Source organism: Lagenorhynchus albirostris, chromosome 8 (genome assembly GCF_949774975.1).
Source record: "Lagenorhynchus albirostris chromosome 8, mLagAlb1.1, whole genome shotgun sequence".
NCBI lineage: Eukaryota > Metazoa > Chordata > Mammalia > Artiodactyla > Delphinidae > Lagenorhynchus > Lagenorhynchus albirostris.
The window spans coordinates 89,665,094-89,679,660 of record NC_083102.1 but is presented as its reverse complement, the minus strand read 5'-3'; the positions used below and the strand labels follow the sequence as shown (position 1 = coordinate 89,679,660).

Here is a 14,567-nt window from a genome sequence, read left to right as displayed (position 1 = left end):
AATTCCCCTGATTACTGAAAACTAAAATCTGAGCTATTTATGAGTAACTCCTTCCAGGAAACTAAAAAGCTTTCCCTCCCTGAAAAATGAACTCTCAAGAGCTGGTGCCACTCCTTTCTCCCCTTCACTGTATAAACCATGAGATCTACTTTTGGCTGAACCTTAACTTATTTTAAAAGGTTTTTTAATTGAAAGCGTTTACTAAAAGCCTTAGTGGAGGTATTTTTATTTGTGGAATAAATGGGATGATGTGAAGAATAACTTCACCTACAGAAGATGGCAAGAATAACTTCACCTACAGATCAAGCTGTTGTACATTATTAGAAATGATTATCTTTTAATAGCCCTGTAAAGGTTTTTCTATCCATTCATTCAAAAATATTTATTCAGTGCCTACTATTGGTTGACCACTGTGCTAGTTGATAAGGATACAAAGATATAAAATATTTTCACATACTCTCGTTTTTGTCCAAGTCATTAAATAGAAGAGTAAAATTCTCATAGTTCAGTCACAACTGATTAAATATCAGTGTTAGAATCTCTATACCTCTAAGTGGACAATTAGTCCTGTCTTCTGACTCTCCTGGGAAACTAAATGCCTAGATTAGTACCTTATGTATATTTAACAGGAACATCATCATTCATTCTTGGATGGCTAACAAAACCAGCCGACTCCTAAGCCAGAACAAAGATCAAAGTACAAAACCAGTACGATCTCTTTAGAAATCTTTACATATGTAAATTCTACTCTTTCACTAAAACAGATATAAAGAATTTTTTATCACTAATATATTATTTATATATAATAAAATATAAAATGAGGTTTATATTTTATATAATGGATATAAAATCTTTATATATATATAAAGAACATCTGTTCATAAGACACTTCCATGATAAAACTGACATTAAAAAATTAGTTTCTTTAAATAGCACCTACTTTTGGTTAGACAGATATGATATACACACACACATATTACACATAAGCTATGCCCAGATAGGTCAAGAAGTTGTCTACTAACATCCAAATGTCTTTTCAGCAGTTTGTAAAATACTTCTGTCTTTATAAAGAAACATCAAGTTCTAGTTTGTTCGTTAAAAAAAAAAACTAGATAAATCCTATTTAGGGGTGAAATTAAACAATGTATTTCCCTGGATTCCACCACATCTGGTACACCGATGACTACTGTGCTGGACTAAGAAAGGTAGGAGATAAAGCACATGGCACTGCTTAAATATTTAAAATATTGCTGTTGGGGGAATACCCTGGTTGCGCAGTGGTTAGGTCTCTAAGCTTTCCACTACCCCGCACTCCACGCCCCTCCCTCTTCCCCAAGCCTCTCGGTGCGGCCAAAAAAAAAAAAAAAATCGCTCTTCAAAATGTTAAAAGGTAATGAAATCATTCAAATCAAGTACTCAAATTAGAAAATGGAGCACATAGATGGACTAAAATAGTTAAGTGCCCAAACTTTTCAGGTAGTATCTTTCTTGGCAGATTATTTAAACTCTTATACAAATATCCTTCCATATATCTTAGTATACTTTATTAAATGAGCTAATTTTATAATTATCTTAGTTCAAAGTACTCAGGTAAACTCAAATTGTAAGGAACTGCCTGGGAATTAAATGATGAGGGCCCTTTCAGGACTGAGAAATATGTCTTTTGTGTTTGTAATTTTTGATGCAATTAAAAGTTTAGATTTTCCTCACATGACCATAAAGCAAGACCTTTCTTCAGTGGTTGATATGTGGGTGACATAACGCAATCACCATTAGGAGGAAGAATCAAGGATTGTTGAAACACACAGATACAGAGAACAGAGTAGTGGTTACTAGAGGGAAAGGGGCGCGGTGGGGGGAGGGAAAAATGGGTTAAGCGGATCAACTGTATGGTGACAGATGGAAACTAAATTTTTGGTGGTGAGCACGCTGTAGTGTATTCCGAAGTAGAAATAGGTTGTACATATGAAACATATAATGTTATAAACCAATGTTACCGCAATAAAAAATTTAAAAAGAAGAATTGTTGGGTTTCTGAGATAGGTAGGGTTTCTGGCTGGGATACCTGTGGTGTGTCAGTGCTATTGTCAATGCTGTTGACAGAGATAGGGAATGTTGGAAAAAACAGAGATGGGCACTGGGAGAAGGGGAAAGGATGGGGTCAAGTTCAGATGATGAGCTCCCTGTGCAGGCAGGAAATTTTTGTACCCAGTTCCTGTAAGCAGCTGAACGTATTTGTCTGGCGTTTAGGACAGCCAAGTCTAGAGAAATAAACGTGGGTGTCCTCAGCCCTCAAAAAGCTTTTGTAAGTTGTGCAATTTAGTATTACTGAAAATGTATTAGAGGAGGCAACAATTCTATTAAAAAAATTTTTTTGGATGTGGACCATTTTTAAAGTCTTTATTGAATTTGTTACTATATATATATATATTTTTTTAATGTTTTGGTTTATTGGCCAAGAGGTATGTGGGATCTTAGCTCCCCAACCAGGGATTGAACCCGCACTCCCTGCATTGGAAGGCGAAGTCTTAACCACTGGACCACCAGGGAAGTCCTGCAACAATTCTATTTAATCCCACTTCCACTTCATAAAATCAAGAAGCAGAAATGTAACGGTTTTCATCTGCTCAAAGGACAGTTCTCAGGTCTTTCATTGCAAATTTTCTAGAATTCCTGTATCTGAACTGTTTAACACAAACTTCCACACATTTTCTTTTATGTCTGTTTGGTATCCTAGGCCTTTCTCTATGTATTGATACTTTCTTTTAGTTGCCAGTAAGATGTAGCTCATTTTAGAGACAACTCTGATAAAAAGCAATTAAGATCATAGGAGTAATATATATTTAAATGTGCTACACTTAACATTTTTGCTTACATTTAGCTCCCCCCAAATTCACATTATTTCATCCTTCCATATTTCTTATGCATCTTTCTGTCTGGTCCATATCGTATGCATCGTTTTGTCCAGGCATAGATACCTGCTGAACAGGTGAATAAAAGGAGAAAATAAGCAGCATGAATTTTCTTATTAGTATATAGTGTATCATATGTTATGCTGTAGGTTATATGTTGTTTTGAATGTTGACCCCGTTAAAAAGCTTCCATGTGCTTTATGTGTCACTTGCTGTGTAGATTCATCACTATTTTTTGAGAACAGATCTCATCTTCTTATGCGTATAAGCACTATCTTATAATTCATTTTGATTCCCTCACGGTGCCAATCACACAAAGGCAGACAGTATTTGTCTCATTAATACACGCCAACTCCTTCAAGTTACAAAGCATATCAAAATGTGTGCTATAGTAATAAAAATATGGAAGATAAAATTTCAGTTCAGCTTTAAAGGGCAATTAAAAGATTTGCCAAAGATGTCTTTACAGGGAACACCTCTCCTAAGATAATTAAGATATTATTTGGCTTTAAAAAATGTCATTCATATACATTTCAATAATACAGTCATTTTGTAAAGAGAGTTCCACTTGTATTAAATGTCAGCTTTCAGCCTAAAAGATGCAGTGCAGTTCTAGTGATACATGGCTCACTCTCTTGTTCCTCAGCAGGGACTGTGGTAGGTTTTAAGGCAGAGATGGAAAATCAGCAGTTAGAAGCAACTCTATCCAAGATTTTCCCTGGGATATTTACTGCTCATAAACTCACTCAAGGGTTCTACTTTGTAAGATTTTTTTATGTGAAATAGAAAACATAGAGGGTTTCACTTCTGGGTTGTTACAGTCAAGCGTCAAGGCTGCTTTTGTCCTTTCAGAGACCATTTCCAGCTCACTCTTAACCTTCTGCTTGGAAAAAAGGAAAAAAGGCCATTTTTGTTTTTCCAATTGTGACCAAAGCCAAGTGCCTGATGTACATTGAGGCCAAACATATCGGAGTTTGGAGCAGAAAAAGGTTTACTGCAGGCCAAGCAAAGAGAATGGGGGGCTCGTGTTAAATAAAAAAAAAAAAACCCAAACTCCCCGCTGGGTTTCAGGGAAGAGTTTTTAGTCAAAATTTGAGGTGAGGGCACAGGGTGTGACTTTCTTCTGATTGGTTGGTGGTGAGGTAATAGGGCGGGGCTTCAGGAATCTTGAGCTCAGCCTGAAGTTACCATCCTCCACCTGCTTGGGGACCTTAGTTCCTGTAGAAGAACTCAGAGATGTACCGGATTGTTATGTGTATCTCTTCAAGAGGAACCACGACCCTGCCCCTTCTCTGCACCGTTGTTTCTTTACTGCTTTTTCTTTCTTCCCATTCCCTCACTTCCCTAATTAGTTACATTGAATCTGCCCTCTGGAACTCAGGGAAAGTCTAGGAGGCTGAAGCCTTTTCCTACAAACAAGAAACGGGACAGGAAAGGCTTTTGTTGTGTACCCCACAGGTCCTGCTTGTTGCACAATTTAGAGTAATAAATGCATCTACTTTAAAGACTCAGTTATAATTGGTACTAACAGAACATTTCACATATTACATTTTGCAGTGACGTTTTAATCTTTTTGGAAAACGGCAAGACCCAGCTGTGGTTAAATCAGAATCTGGGAACAACACCTAACAGGTGGCCTTTCATTTTTAAGGTGGAGACAATTACCTCCGTATCATCCACCATCACATCTTCCCTTATATAAGTTACATGCTTCTTCAGGATTTCCTAGGCAACTTTAAATTTACAAACTTAGAGCCTAAAAAAGGGACAGGAAGACCCAGATCTGTTGGTCAAATAGTTTTCCTTGGAAACTCTGTACACATTTCTCTATATACTAGGCTCAAACATCATTAAGAGAATATGAGTATGGACAAAAAAACATTACCTACCATTTCAGTAAACAAAGAATGTTGCCTGCCCTCAAGCCAGTAGCCACGGTGCCACCCATACCAGTGCGCCCTGAGGGGAATTCAGGATGGAGAAGAACAGGATACTGGCCCTAGATAATTAAGATATATATCAGAGGAATAATTTCAATGAGCCCAGACTCTTGCATCTCCCCATACATAGAAAAGCACTAAAACCACTGAGATCTTTTTTTGTGTGTGTGATTAGCAGTAATCTTTTGATGTCTGACTACATTTTTGTTTTTTCAGCAAAAACTCCTATATATCCCGGCCCCTCCCTTACCTCTTTGGAACAGTCCCTCAGAGCTATCTGAGAGGCTGTTGCCTGGGCTGTAGCCCTCAGTAAGGTCCCCAAATAAATATATTAATATCTCACAACTTTTAGGCTGTGTGGGGGTTTTTTTCTGTTGAAGTGACAGACCAAGAATTGCAGGAGGAAGCAAGAGATCTCGATTGCCCGTGAGTTCTGCCATGGATGCACAAAGTAAATGATTTGGATGGAATCACTGATTTTTCTCACTTATACAAATGGGATTGTTAACCTCTCGTAATTATTGTTGGGCACACAAGTCCTCCACAAACGCCTGGTTTACCTTATTGCTAACATTTCCATTATTCATTTTATTTTCAAGGTTTTTTTTTAAAATACTCGTAAAGACTAACAACTATATAGTTTCAGTTGCTCAACCAGTTTTGCTGCCTTGAAAAGTATCGTGGAAGAGGTAAGGTCTCAACTCTTTCTCCAATTTCCTTCTTTCTTTCTCTTTTTTTCCTCCAATTTCTTCTCATCAAAATTCTTTCTGATATTCAACATGAGGCTGTACCTCACACTTTTATTTTAGAAGGCAGCATTCCTTATCATTCTATTTCTCCCTTATATATTAATAATCCTGTTTCTCCCTTATGTATTAATAGTTCTATTTCTCTCTTAGGCATTAACATTTTATTTAGATAGGATAATCCCTTTTTCAGTTGTTTAAGCTTGATAATACAGCTTATCCAGATGTATTACTTACCACGCTAGGCTTATACATTATTCATATTCTTTAAGAATGCCAAAGGCCATCTAGTCCTTGTTACAAATATAACATTTCTTGAAAAAAAATTAGGAAAAATTATATCCATATTTTAAAGATGCTTTAGAAAGGAAAAGGACTTAGCACTTAATCCTACATATTTCAGTAAAATCCAAAATTCCTTGCTTCATGTTTCACTTGCAGCATTTTAAATAGTCTGCTAGCCAGGGTTTAAAGAATGAACCAAAAACACATTCACACAGCATGCGTCACAAGTAGTATTTATGTTAAAGTATATGCACCAAGACATATACTACCAAATGTCAAATAGATAGCTAGTGGGAAGCAGCCGCATAGCACAGGGAGATCAGCTCGGTGCTTTGTGACCACTTAGAGGGGTGGGATAGGGAGGGTGGGAGGGAGACGCAAGAGGGAAGAGATATGGGGACATATGTATATGTGTAGCTGATTCACTTTGTTATAAAGCAGAAACTAACACACCATTGTAAAGCAATTATACTCCAATAAAGATGTTTAAAAAAATGTAAAAATAAAGTATATGCACCAAGCCCTAGTTCATATCGAAAGGCAAGACACACGCACACACGCACACACTCTCTCTCTCTCTACATAAAGGGAAGCACCTTTGTGTTAAAAGAGTGTCCTCCCATAATTCTTAGCAACATAATGCATCCTTGAATGAAACATCAACAGAGAATTTCCAAATAGTAAGGACTCTTGGTCTGTGATTAAATAATGGCATTCACAACTCAAACTTGCGGTGTTTTAATTACTTTAACACATAAATTCCCTAGTGTGCTAGATTTACTTGGTTATTCTAAATGGCCGAATTAGTCTGTAACATACCACAACTATTTAAATCACATATGACCAATAGTTAAGATTTTTAAAAACCTATTGCCCTACAGAACCATGCTTCCTTGCTGCATAATGCTCAGGGCTTACCTTTCACATATGCCCTATCTCTGTCATGCTTTTCACATAGTACAATGTGCACTATGGAAGTCACATTAAAGAAACAAGTGGAAAAAAAAAACTCATTGAAAACACTTTATTATAAAAGTGTGCTTTATTATAAGGAAATTTTAAATATAACCAACAATACTGAAAATAATGTAACTGGCATTTACAGCCTTGGTCAGAGTTCTTTATTAAACAGGCATTTGTAGTTAACAATCAGCTTATGCAACAAAACAGGTAACCTGAAAAAGTGAATAAAATTGAGAATACAGAATGATGAACGAGGAATTTGGGGTTCTTTGTGTTTTTTGTTTAGCAGACATGGCTTTTAAAATCTGAAATAGAAAACAAGTCCTCTTCATGTAGTAAGCTCTCTTCCTGTGGGAAAGTTTGCAAAATTGTTAAAACTGTTCTAAAATGTGGCTGAAGGTATACTTTACATACTTCTTATATATACATATCTGATTAACATATTTTAACCAAGTTTTCATTATACAAGCAAGACCATAAACATTCTCTAGTAAGACCACACTAGCCACAGAATCTTTTTACCCATGTATATATTTCTTTGAAACATGTTTCCCAAAATGAAATTGCTCATTTAAAAGGGAACAACTGGTTAGAATTAATCTCTCTAGACGTTGGGGTCATGTAGGCCTAGAAATCTTGTAAGAATATATTCCTTTGGTTGAACATAATTAAATTCATTTTATGTAGCAGAATAATCATGTCAATTGTCAACAAAAATCTATTCAGTTGAGTTCATTCTGCACTTTTGAGAGTCTACATTAAAGCAAGTGGCAAGGCCTAATGGTATATATGGAATGGACAGAAATTCCTTTTATGTTTATATATGTTTTACTTATAAAAATTTATTTCTCCCACCTTGGAGGAAACCCCTGGGAGCAGATGTCTGAAAAGGATTGTATTATGTACATCTAGTGAAGAACACAGAGCTATCTTAAGGGCATGTTGATAAGGACCCCAAATATTTTTGGTATAGGAGACTTTTTTTTTAGCATATATAAGATCTTAGGCTTTCAGAAGACAACACATAAGTTTAAAGAGCATTTAAAAATATTTGTGACAGGGCTTCCCTGGTGGCGCAGTGGTTGAGAGTCCGCCTGCCAATGCAGGGAACACGGGTTCGTGTCCTGGTCTGGGAAGATCCCACATGCCGCGGAGCAGCTGGGCCCGTGAGCCATGGCCGTTGAGCCTGCGCGTCCGGAGCCTGTGCTCCGCAACGGGAGAGGCCACAACAGCGAGAGGCCCGCATACCGCAAAAAAAAAAAAAAAAAAAAATTTGTGACATTAAATGTCAAACTCAAATTTTTAAAGATAACAAATACAGAGAACTGCAAAATGGAAAAAGGAAGCATAGATAGATGCTTTATGAGAAAAATAATGACCTTTCACCTAAAAAGAGTCTTCCCTATTATTGTAATGATTAAACTGCCTGTCCTTAAAACCACTGGAATATGTAGGTTACTGACATTATGCCAAAGAAGTCAAAAGGTACTTTATTGCAAAAATAGAAAAGGTCTTAAAATTGCATATGATGTTTTATACCATTTCACCAATAGGCCAAGGCCAGTACATAACTTACCAAGCCAGAAAAACTCGAAAACAAACATTACTAAATTGTACGTACTATATATAGTGAGTTGTAAAAAGAATGTGATGCCATGCTGTATAGCATGATTCACTGCCAAGTTCCCTCTTACATGGGCGTAGTCATAACATATCAATCTGAGTGAGTCAAAATGAACACACATTGCCTATGACAACATCCTTTAATTATCTTCTTAAACACAGATACTTTCAGTATATTATAATCATCTGAATAAACCTTTCAGTCAAATCATAATTTTGTGGAGTAGAAAGTCATTTTATCAGTATGTCGATATTGTTTTGATCTACTCTTTTAGAAAGTGATGTTAAAGCCTATTGACTATTGAATCACTACTCTGTTTACTGATACACTGTAAATGTAAAAAAAGGAAAAAACCTGAAATCACAGAAAATGCTTGGCATCTACACAAACACATTCTCAGTGGACTAACCACTACTGTGTAATTTTGTCACTATAGGTCTTCTTGCTCCATACTTTTGCTTCATGCAGTGGGTTCAACAATATCCATGTTTGTTCCAAACAGGGCAACTAATTGTTCTTCATAGGTAGCGATGTTCCTTTTCATAATCTCCATGCAAGGTCCCAAAAGCCTTTCAAATGCTTGCACATCCATGGCTAAGAAGAGGGGAGAATAAAAGAAAAATAACATTCTTTGCAAATCTGCAGAATTTCTAAGTCATTTATGGTATCTATTCCGCATATGTCAATGACGCAATGGCATTTTTAGATAAATATCAGATATAAGAAGAAGGCATAAAGATAAAAACATTCCACTTCGGAAAGGAAGCAGCCAGTGTCCCTTGGCAATATGATGTCCTATTGGTGGTTCCTGATCCAGGTTAAAAGAATGAGGGACTCTTATGTCAAGACCTTGGAATTTTAAAAATAATCTAGTTTTGATGTCACCACCTTAGTAATATGAACTCAAGGGCAGCGAGGGAGTGCTTTCTATCTCGTTTTCCCTTCTCAGGGTTTATGATGCTATGTTGTGAAGAATCCAAATGTTACCTTTTATGATTTTTATTCTTTTACACTATGGTCAATTCAAAATGGCAGCCAAAATAATGATTTTAGCCACTGTGTAAGTATGTGCTCTATGTCGCTTAGCTTGCCTATCTCGAGCATTTTCTTAAAACTGAATTTATAATATACACATGAAAATATGATCATACTATCATACAAATACAAATTGAAGTACTTTATTTTTTGCCTCTCAAATTGGCAGAAGTAAAAAAGGCAATGTTGACAATAGAGTGAAAAAACATTGTTGTACTGCTGGTACATGTAAATAAGTACAAATAAAAGTGATCTGGCAATATTTAACAAAAAGGATAAAAAGAAAACCCACTTCCAAAAAGCATTTCTCAGGAAAAGTCCTATATGTGGAAAAGTAGTCTCTGCATACACCCACACAAAAAAGCTCTCCCCGACCCCCCAAAATGGAGCCAAAACTCCCCAAATTATTTAACAGTGGGGAATGATTAAATAATTCATAATGTGTATATTTACCTAATGTTACAGTTTGATGTAATAAATATGAGAAAATGCCTAAGCTATAACGGATGAAAAAAGCAGTTTACAAAACTGTTTTAAAACAGAAAACCCATACAAATAAAAAAGATGAGAAGGAATTATAATAGGACGTGGAAATTGCTGGGTGGTGGCGGTATTGGGTGACTCTTACTTTTTCCTACCTTTTCTGTATTTCTCAAATTTAATGTGAATATAATAATTTATTATAGAAAAAAATTAATGGGATTTCACTCACATCGCCTTTACTCCTACTGTCTAATACCTCTACTCAGGGAAATTACCTGTCAGCTTCTAATTGTCTTCTTTTTCATCCAACTATAACCCTTGATTAATATTATATTATTTAAAACCTTTGAAAAAGTCAATTCTCTAAGAAAATTCTGAGGATATTTGCAAATCTTAAGAACATCGAAGCTAAATTTATGCTACTGAACTGTGGATGAAGAGCACAGAGTGGCTAATTACTTCTGAATCATTTCCTTGAAGAAAATGTCACCTAGGGACTTCCCTGGTGGTTCAGTGGTAAAGAATCCGCCTTACAATGCAGGGAATGCAGGTTCCATCCCTGGTCAGGGACCTAAGATCCCACAAGCCACGGGGCAACTAAGCCCGCACGCCACAGCTACTGAGCTCACGCGCCTCAACTAGAGCCCCCGTGCTGCAAACTACAGAGCCCACACGCTCTGGAACCCATGCACCACAACCAGAGAAGAGAAAACCCACACGCCACAACTAGAGAGACGCCTGAGCGTCGCAACGAAAGATCCCGCGTGCCGCAACGAAGAACCCATGCACCACAACTAAGACCCGACACAGCCAAAAACAAATAAAAATAAATAAATAATAAAAATAAATCTTTTAAAAAAGAGAGAAAATGTCACCTGTACTGATATCTCCTGAACTATATTTTTCATTATTAAACTAAGTTATGTCTCATATATAAAATCTCAGCTATATATAGATGTCTTCCAGCTGAAGATGGCATTTCTGCTGAGCTGCTGTGTGGTACACAGAAGTAATAAACAGCTGAACAAGATTTTATTGTGCTCCGACAAGCTTGAACCTTTGATTCCTAGTACAAGACGAGTAAGTATTCTTACAGACATTCCAGCTTGCCCTTCAAAGCTTAGTGTACCTTATAAAAATGCTGTTTGAGCCTTCCTTTTTTGAGGAACACAGTGTATGTTGTTTATTTAAAAAATTCGATATAAAACTTGGTACTCAGGATTCTTATTTTAACGACATACTAAAATGTTATTTCATGCCTATAAAAAAGAACACAAAATTATAAGTGTGTGAAAAATTTTAAAGGAAAAATGTTGGCTTCTACAAATCGACTTTATAATGCAATGAATCCTAAACTTGTTGTATTTTGTGGGGACCATAAAACTTGTGAACCCAGTAAGATAATCTGTACAACATGAATATGTACAATGCAGACAGAATGATTTCAACCAGGGTAAGCATGCCCAGGGCTGCGTGAGTCCTACCTAAACATTTGACGGTCCCGATGGCGTGTGCGGAAGCAGCTCGGGGCTTGTTAGTTACCAGAGCAAGTTCTCCAAAGTACTGTCCCCGAGAGCACCGAGCGATTTCTACTGCACCGTTCTCCTCCGCCTCTGACTTACCCTGACAAGGTGATGGAAAGTATTAACTTTGACTCAGCTTAAGAAAAGTAGAAGTTAACCTTAGTCTAAACATCAGAAGGAAAATCCATGTTTCTTGCTCATATTTCATGGATTTTTAGGACTTACCTTCCTTTTCATGGTAATTTTCACTTCTCCAGATTCTACAATGAAAAAAGAATCAGCCAAGTCTCCCTATCAGAATAAAACAAAAACTGAGGGTGAAAATGCAAGTTTAGCTGACGGCAATCCCGGCGCCCATCACACCCCTGAAATCAATCCCACCATGATTTGCCTGAAAGGTGAAACCCCACAGGAGCAGGCTATGTCCCCTTCTAAGTTGAGACGTTAAGATCGACAATTACATTGTAACAACTTCGTTTGTAAAAAATTATCTGAAATGATATACTATCTAGCACGGTATTTCTGCTAAAACTAGCCAAGAAAATATGGCCAACAACACTGAGGTAAGAATTTTGCCTGAACTGCAGCCTGGATAAAGCACATACATAGTTAGAAATGCTAGCACCGTTTCCCAGCAGCATTGCCTCTGTCAGCTGCTCCCATGCTAAAATGTGCCACTCTGTGGGTCCTAATCTACAAGCATCAGCATGGCGACCCAAGATAACCCAGCGACTCCCAAATAGAAGGAAGCAAGCAGACTGCTTAGGGAGCAGTATGTGTGGGCCCAGATATTTGTCCTGCATCTGGCTGGGGACCAAGCTCTAGATGCTAGTTTACCGACAAGCCACCTCAAGGCCCCAAAAAGATTTCTAAAAGGAAGTGTTGCCATTTCTAACTACACATAGCCATATTCTCGTTTTGGATTTTAAACAAACTGCCTTGACTTCCAAGGATGCCTTCTGAATTAAGTACAGTAGTATAAGTACAGAAGATAGCAGATACTGACCTCCCTAAGCCTCTCAAAGTGATTCTGGAGAAACTGAGGTATTTCAAAACTCTTTAGTACAATTCAGGAAATACGGTATCAGATTATATCACAAGGAATGTTGAGTCTCGATTATACTATACTATAGTGCAGACCTGTATGTTTACAAATGCTTAAAAGACAACTAGTATCTAAAGATACCTTTAATAAATTCTAAGTATAGTATACATATCTGCTTTCCCTTACCTTTATATCAGGTTTTCATAAGAGCTTCATGTTAAATTTTCAAGTATCTTAAATCATAATAGGTCTATCGACAGCCATGTAATTTTGCTTTCAAAACGTGCTCAAATTGCATGTAAAACTAATGAATTAAGTCCTGTAGGTTGTGCCAATGTCACGTTCCTAGGTTTGATATTGCACTAGCGATGCAAGATGCACTGGGAGAAACTGGGTGAAGAGTTCGTGGGACTTTTTGCAGCTTCCTGTGAACCTGTAATTATTTCAAAGTAACCTGAAAAAAATCATTTCAAAAGTGCTCTATACTTTGCGGTTTTTCAATTTATATCGTAGACCCTCAGCCTTGTTCTCTAATTTGTCTCTATGTCGTCCCAATCTCTGACTGCGCTAATCTGTATGTATGTGGGAAGTGTGGGAGGATTGTTTGATTTACTTGTTTATTTGCCTTCTAAAATAATTACTCTTGAGAGACCTTCAAGATGGCAGAGGAGTAAGACGTGCAGATCACCTTCCTCCCCACAAATACATCAGAAATACATCTACATGTGGAACAACTCCTACAGAACCCCTACTGAACGCTGGCAGAAGACCTCAGACTTGCCCAAAGGCAAGAAACTCCCCCTGGTACCTGGGTGGGGCAAAAGAAAACAGAAAAAACAGAGACAAAAGAATAGGGACGGGACCTGCACCAGTGGGAGGGAGCTGTGAAGGAGGAAAGGTTTCCACACACTAAGAAGCCCCTTCACTGGCAGAGACGGGGGGTGGGTGGGGGGAAGCTTCGGAGCTACGGAGGAGAGCACAGCAACGGGTGCGGAGGGTAAAGCGGAGAGATTCCCACACAGAGGATTGGTGCCGACCGGCACTCACCAGCCCGAGAGGCTTGTCTGCTCACCCGCCGGGCCGGGCGAGGCTGGGAGCTGAGGCTCGGTCTTTGGTCAGACTCAGGGAGAGGACTGGGGTTGACGGCGTGAACACAGCCTTATTAAGGGGGCTAGTGCGCCACGGCTAGCCAGGAGGGAGTCCGGGGAAAAGTCTGGAGCTGCCAAAGAGGCAAGAGACCATTGTTTCAGGGTGTGTGAGGAGAGGGGATTCAGAGCACCGCCTGAACGAGCCCCAGACACGGGCGCGAGCCGGGGCTAAAAGCGTGGACCCCAGAGATGGGCATGAGATGCTAAGGCTGCTGCTGCCGCCACCAAGAAGCCTGTGTGCGAGCACAGGTCACTCTCCACACCGCCCCTCCCAGAGCCTGTGCAGCCCGACACTGCCAGGGTCCCGGGATCCAGGGACAACTCCCCCGGGAGAACGCATGGTGCGCCTCAGGCCGGTGCAACGTCACGCCAGCCTCTGCCGCCGCAGGCCCGCCCCGCATCCGTCCCCCTCCCTCCCCCCAGCCTGAGTGAGCCAGAGCCCCCGAATCAGCTGCTCCTTTGACCCCGTCCTGTCTGAATGGGAGCAGACACCCTCCGGCGACCTACACGCAGAGGAGGGGCCAAATCCAAAACTGAACCCCAGGAGCTGTGCGAACAAAGAAGAGAAAGGGAAATCTCTCCCAGCAGCCTCAGAAGCAGCGGATTAAAGCTCCACAATCAACCTGATGTACCCTGCATCTGTGGAATACCTGAATAGACAACTAATCATCCCAAATTGAGGAGGTGGACTTTGGGAGCAACTGTAGACGTGGGGTTTGCTTTCTGCATCTAATTTGCTTCTGGTTTTATGTTTATCGCAGTTTAGTATTTAGAGTTTATTATCACTGGTAGATTTGTTTATTGATTTGGTTGTCTCTTCCTTTTTTTTTTTAATATATAGGTATATATATTTTTTCCCCTTT

General features: G+C 38.7%; 1 protein-coding gene across 1 annotated transcript in view; it reads right to left on the bottom strand.

The window, feature by feature from the left end:
- Nucleotides 1–6,926: 6,926 nt before the first annotated feature.
- The window catches only part of PRKAR2B (protein kinase cAMP-dependent type II regulatory subunit beta), a 111,221-nt gene continuing 103,580 nt past the window's right edge, over nucleotides 6,927–14,567 (bottom strand). The window contains exons 9-11 of the mRNA XM_060156206.1: nucleotides 11,737–11,802; nucleotides 11,473–11,611; nucleotides 6,927–9,064 (exon numbers count right to left, since the gene is read on the bottom strand). Of these exons, the coding sequence (XP_060012189.1) occupies nucleotides 8,931–9,064; nucleotides 11,473–11,611; nucleotides 11,737–11,802 (339 nt within the window). The 3' untranslated portion in view covers nucleotides 6,927–8,930. The remainder of the gene's footprint in view (nucleotides 9,065–11,472; nucleotides 11,612–11,736; nucleotides 11,803–14,567) is intronic.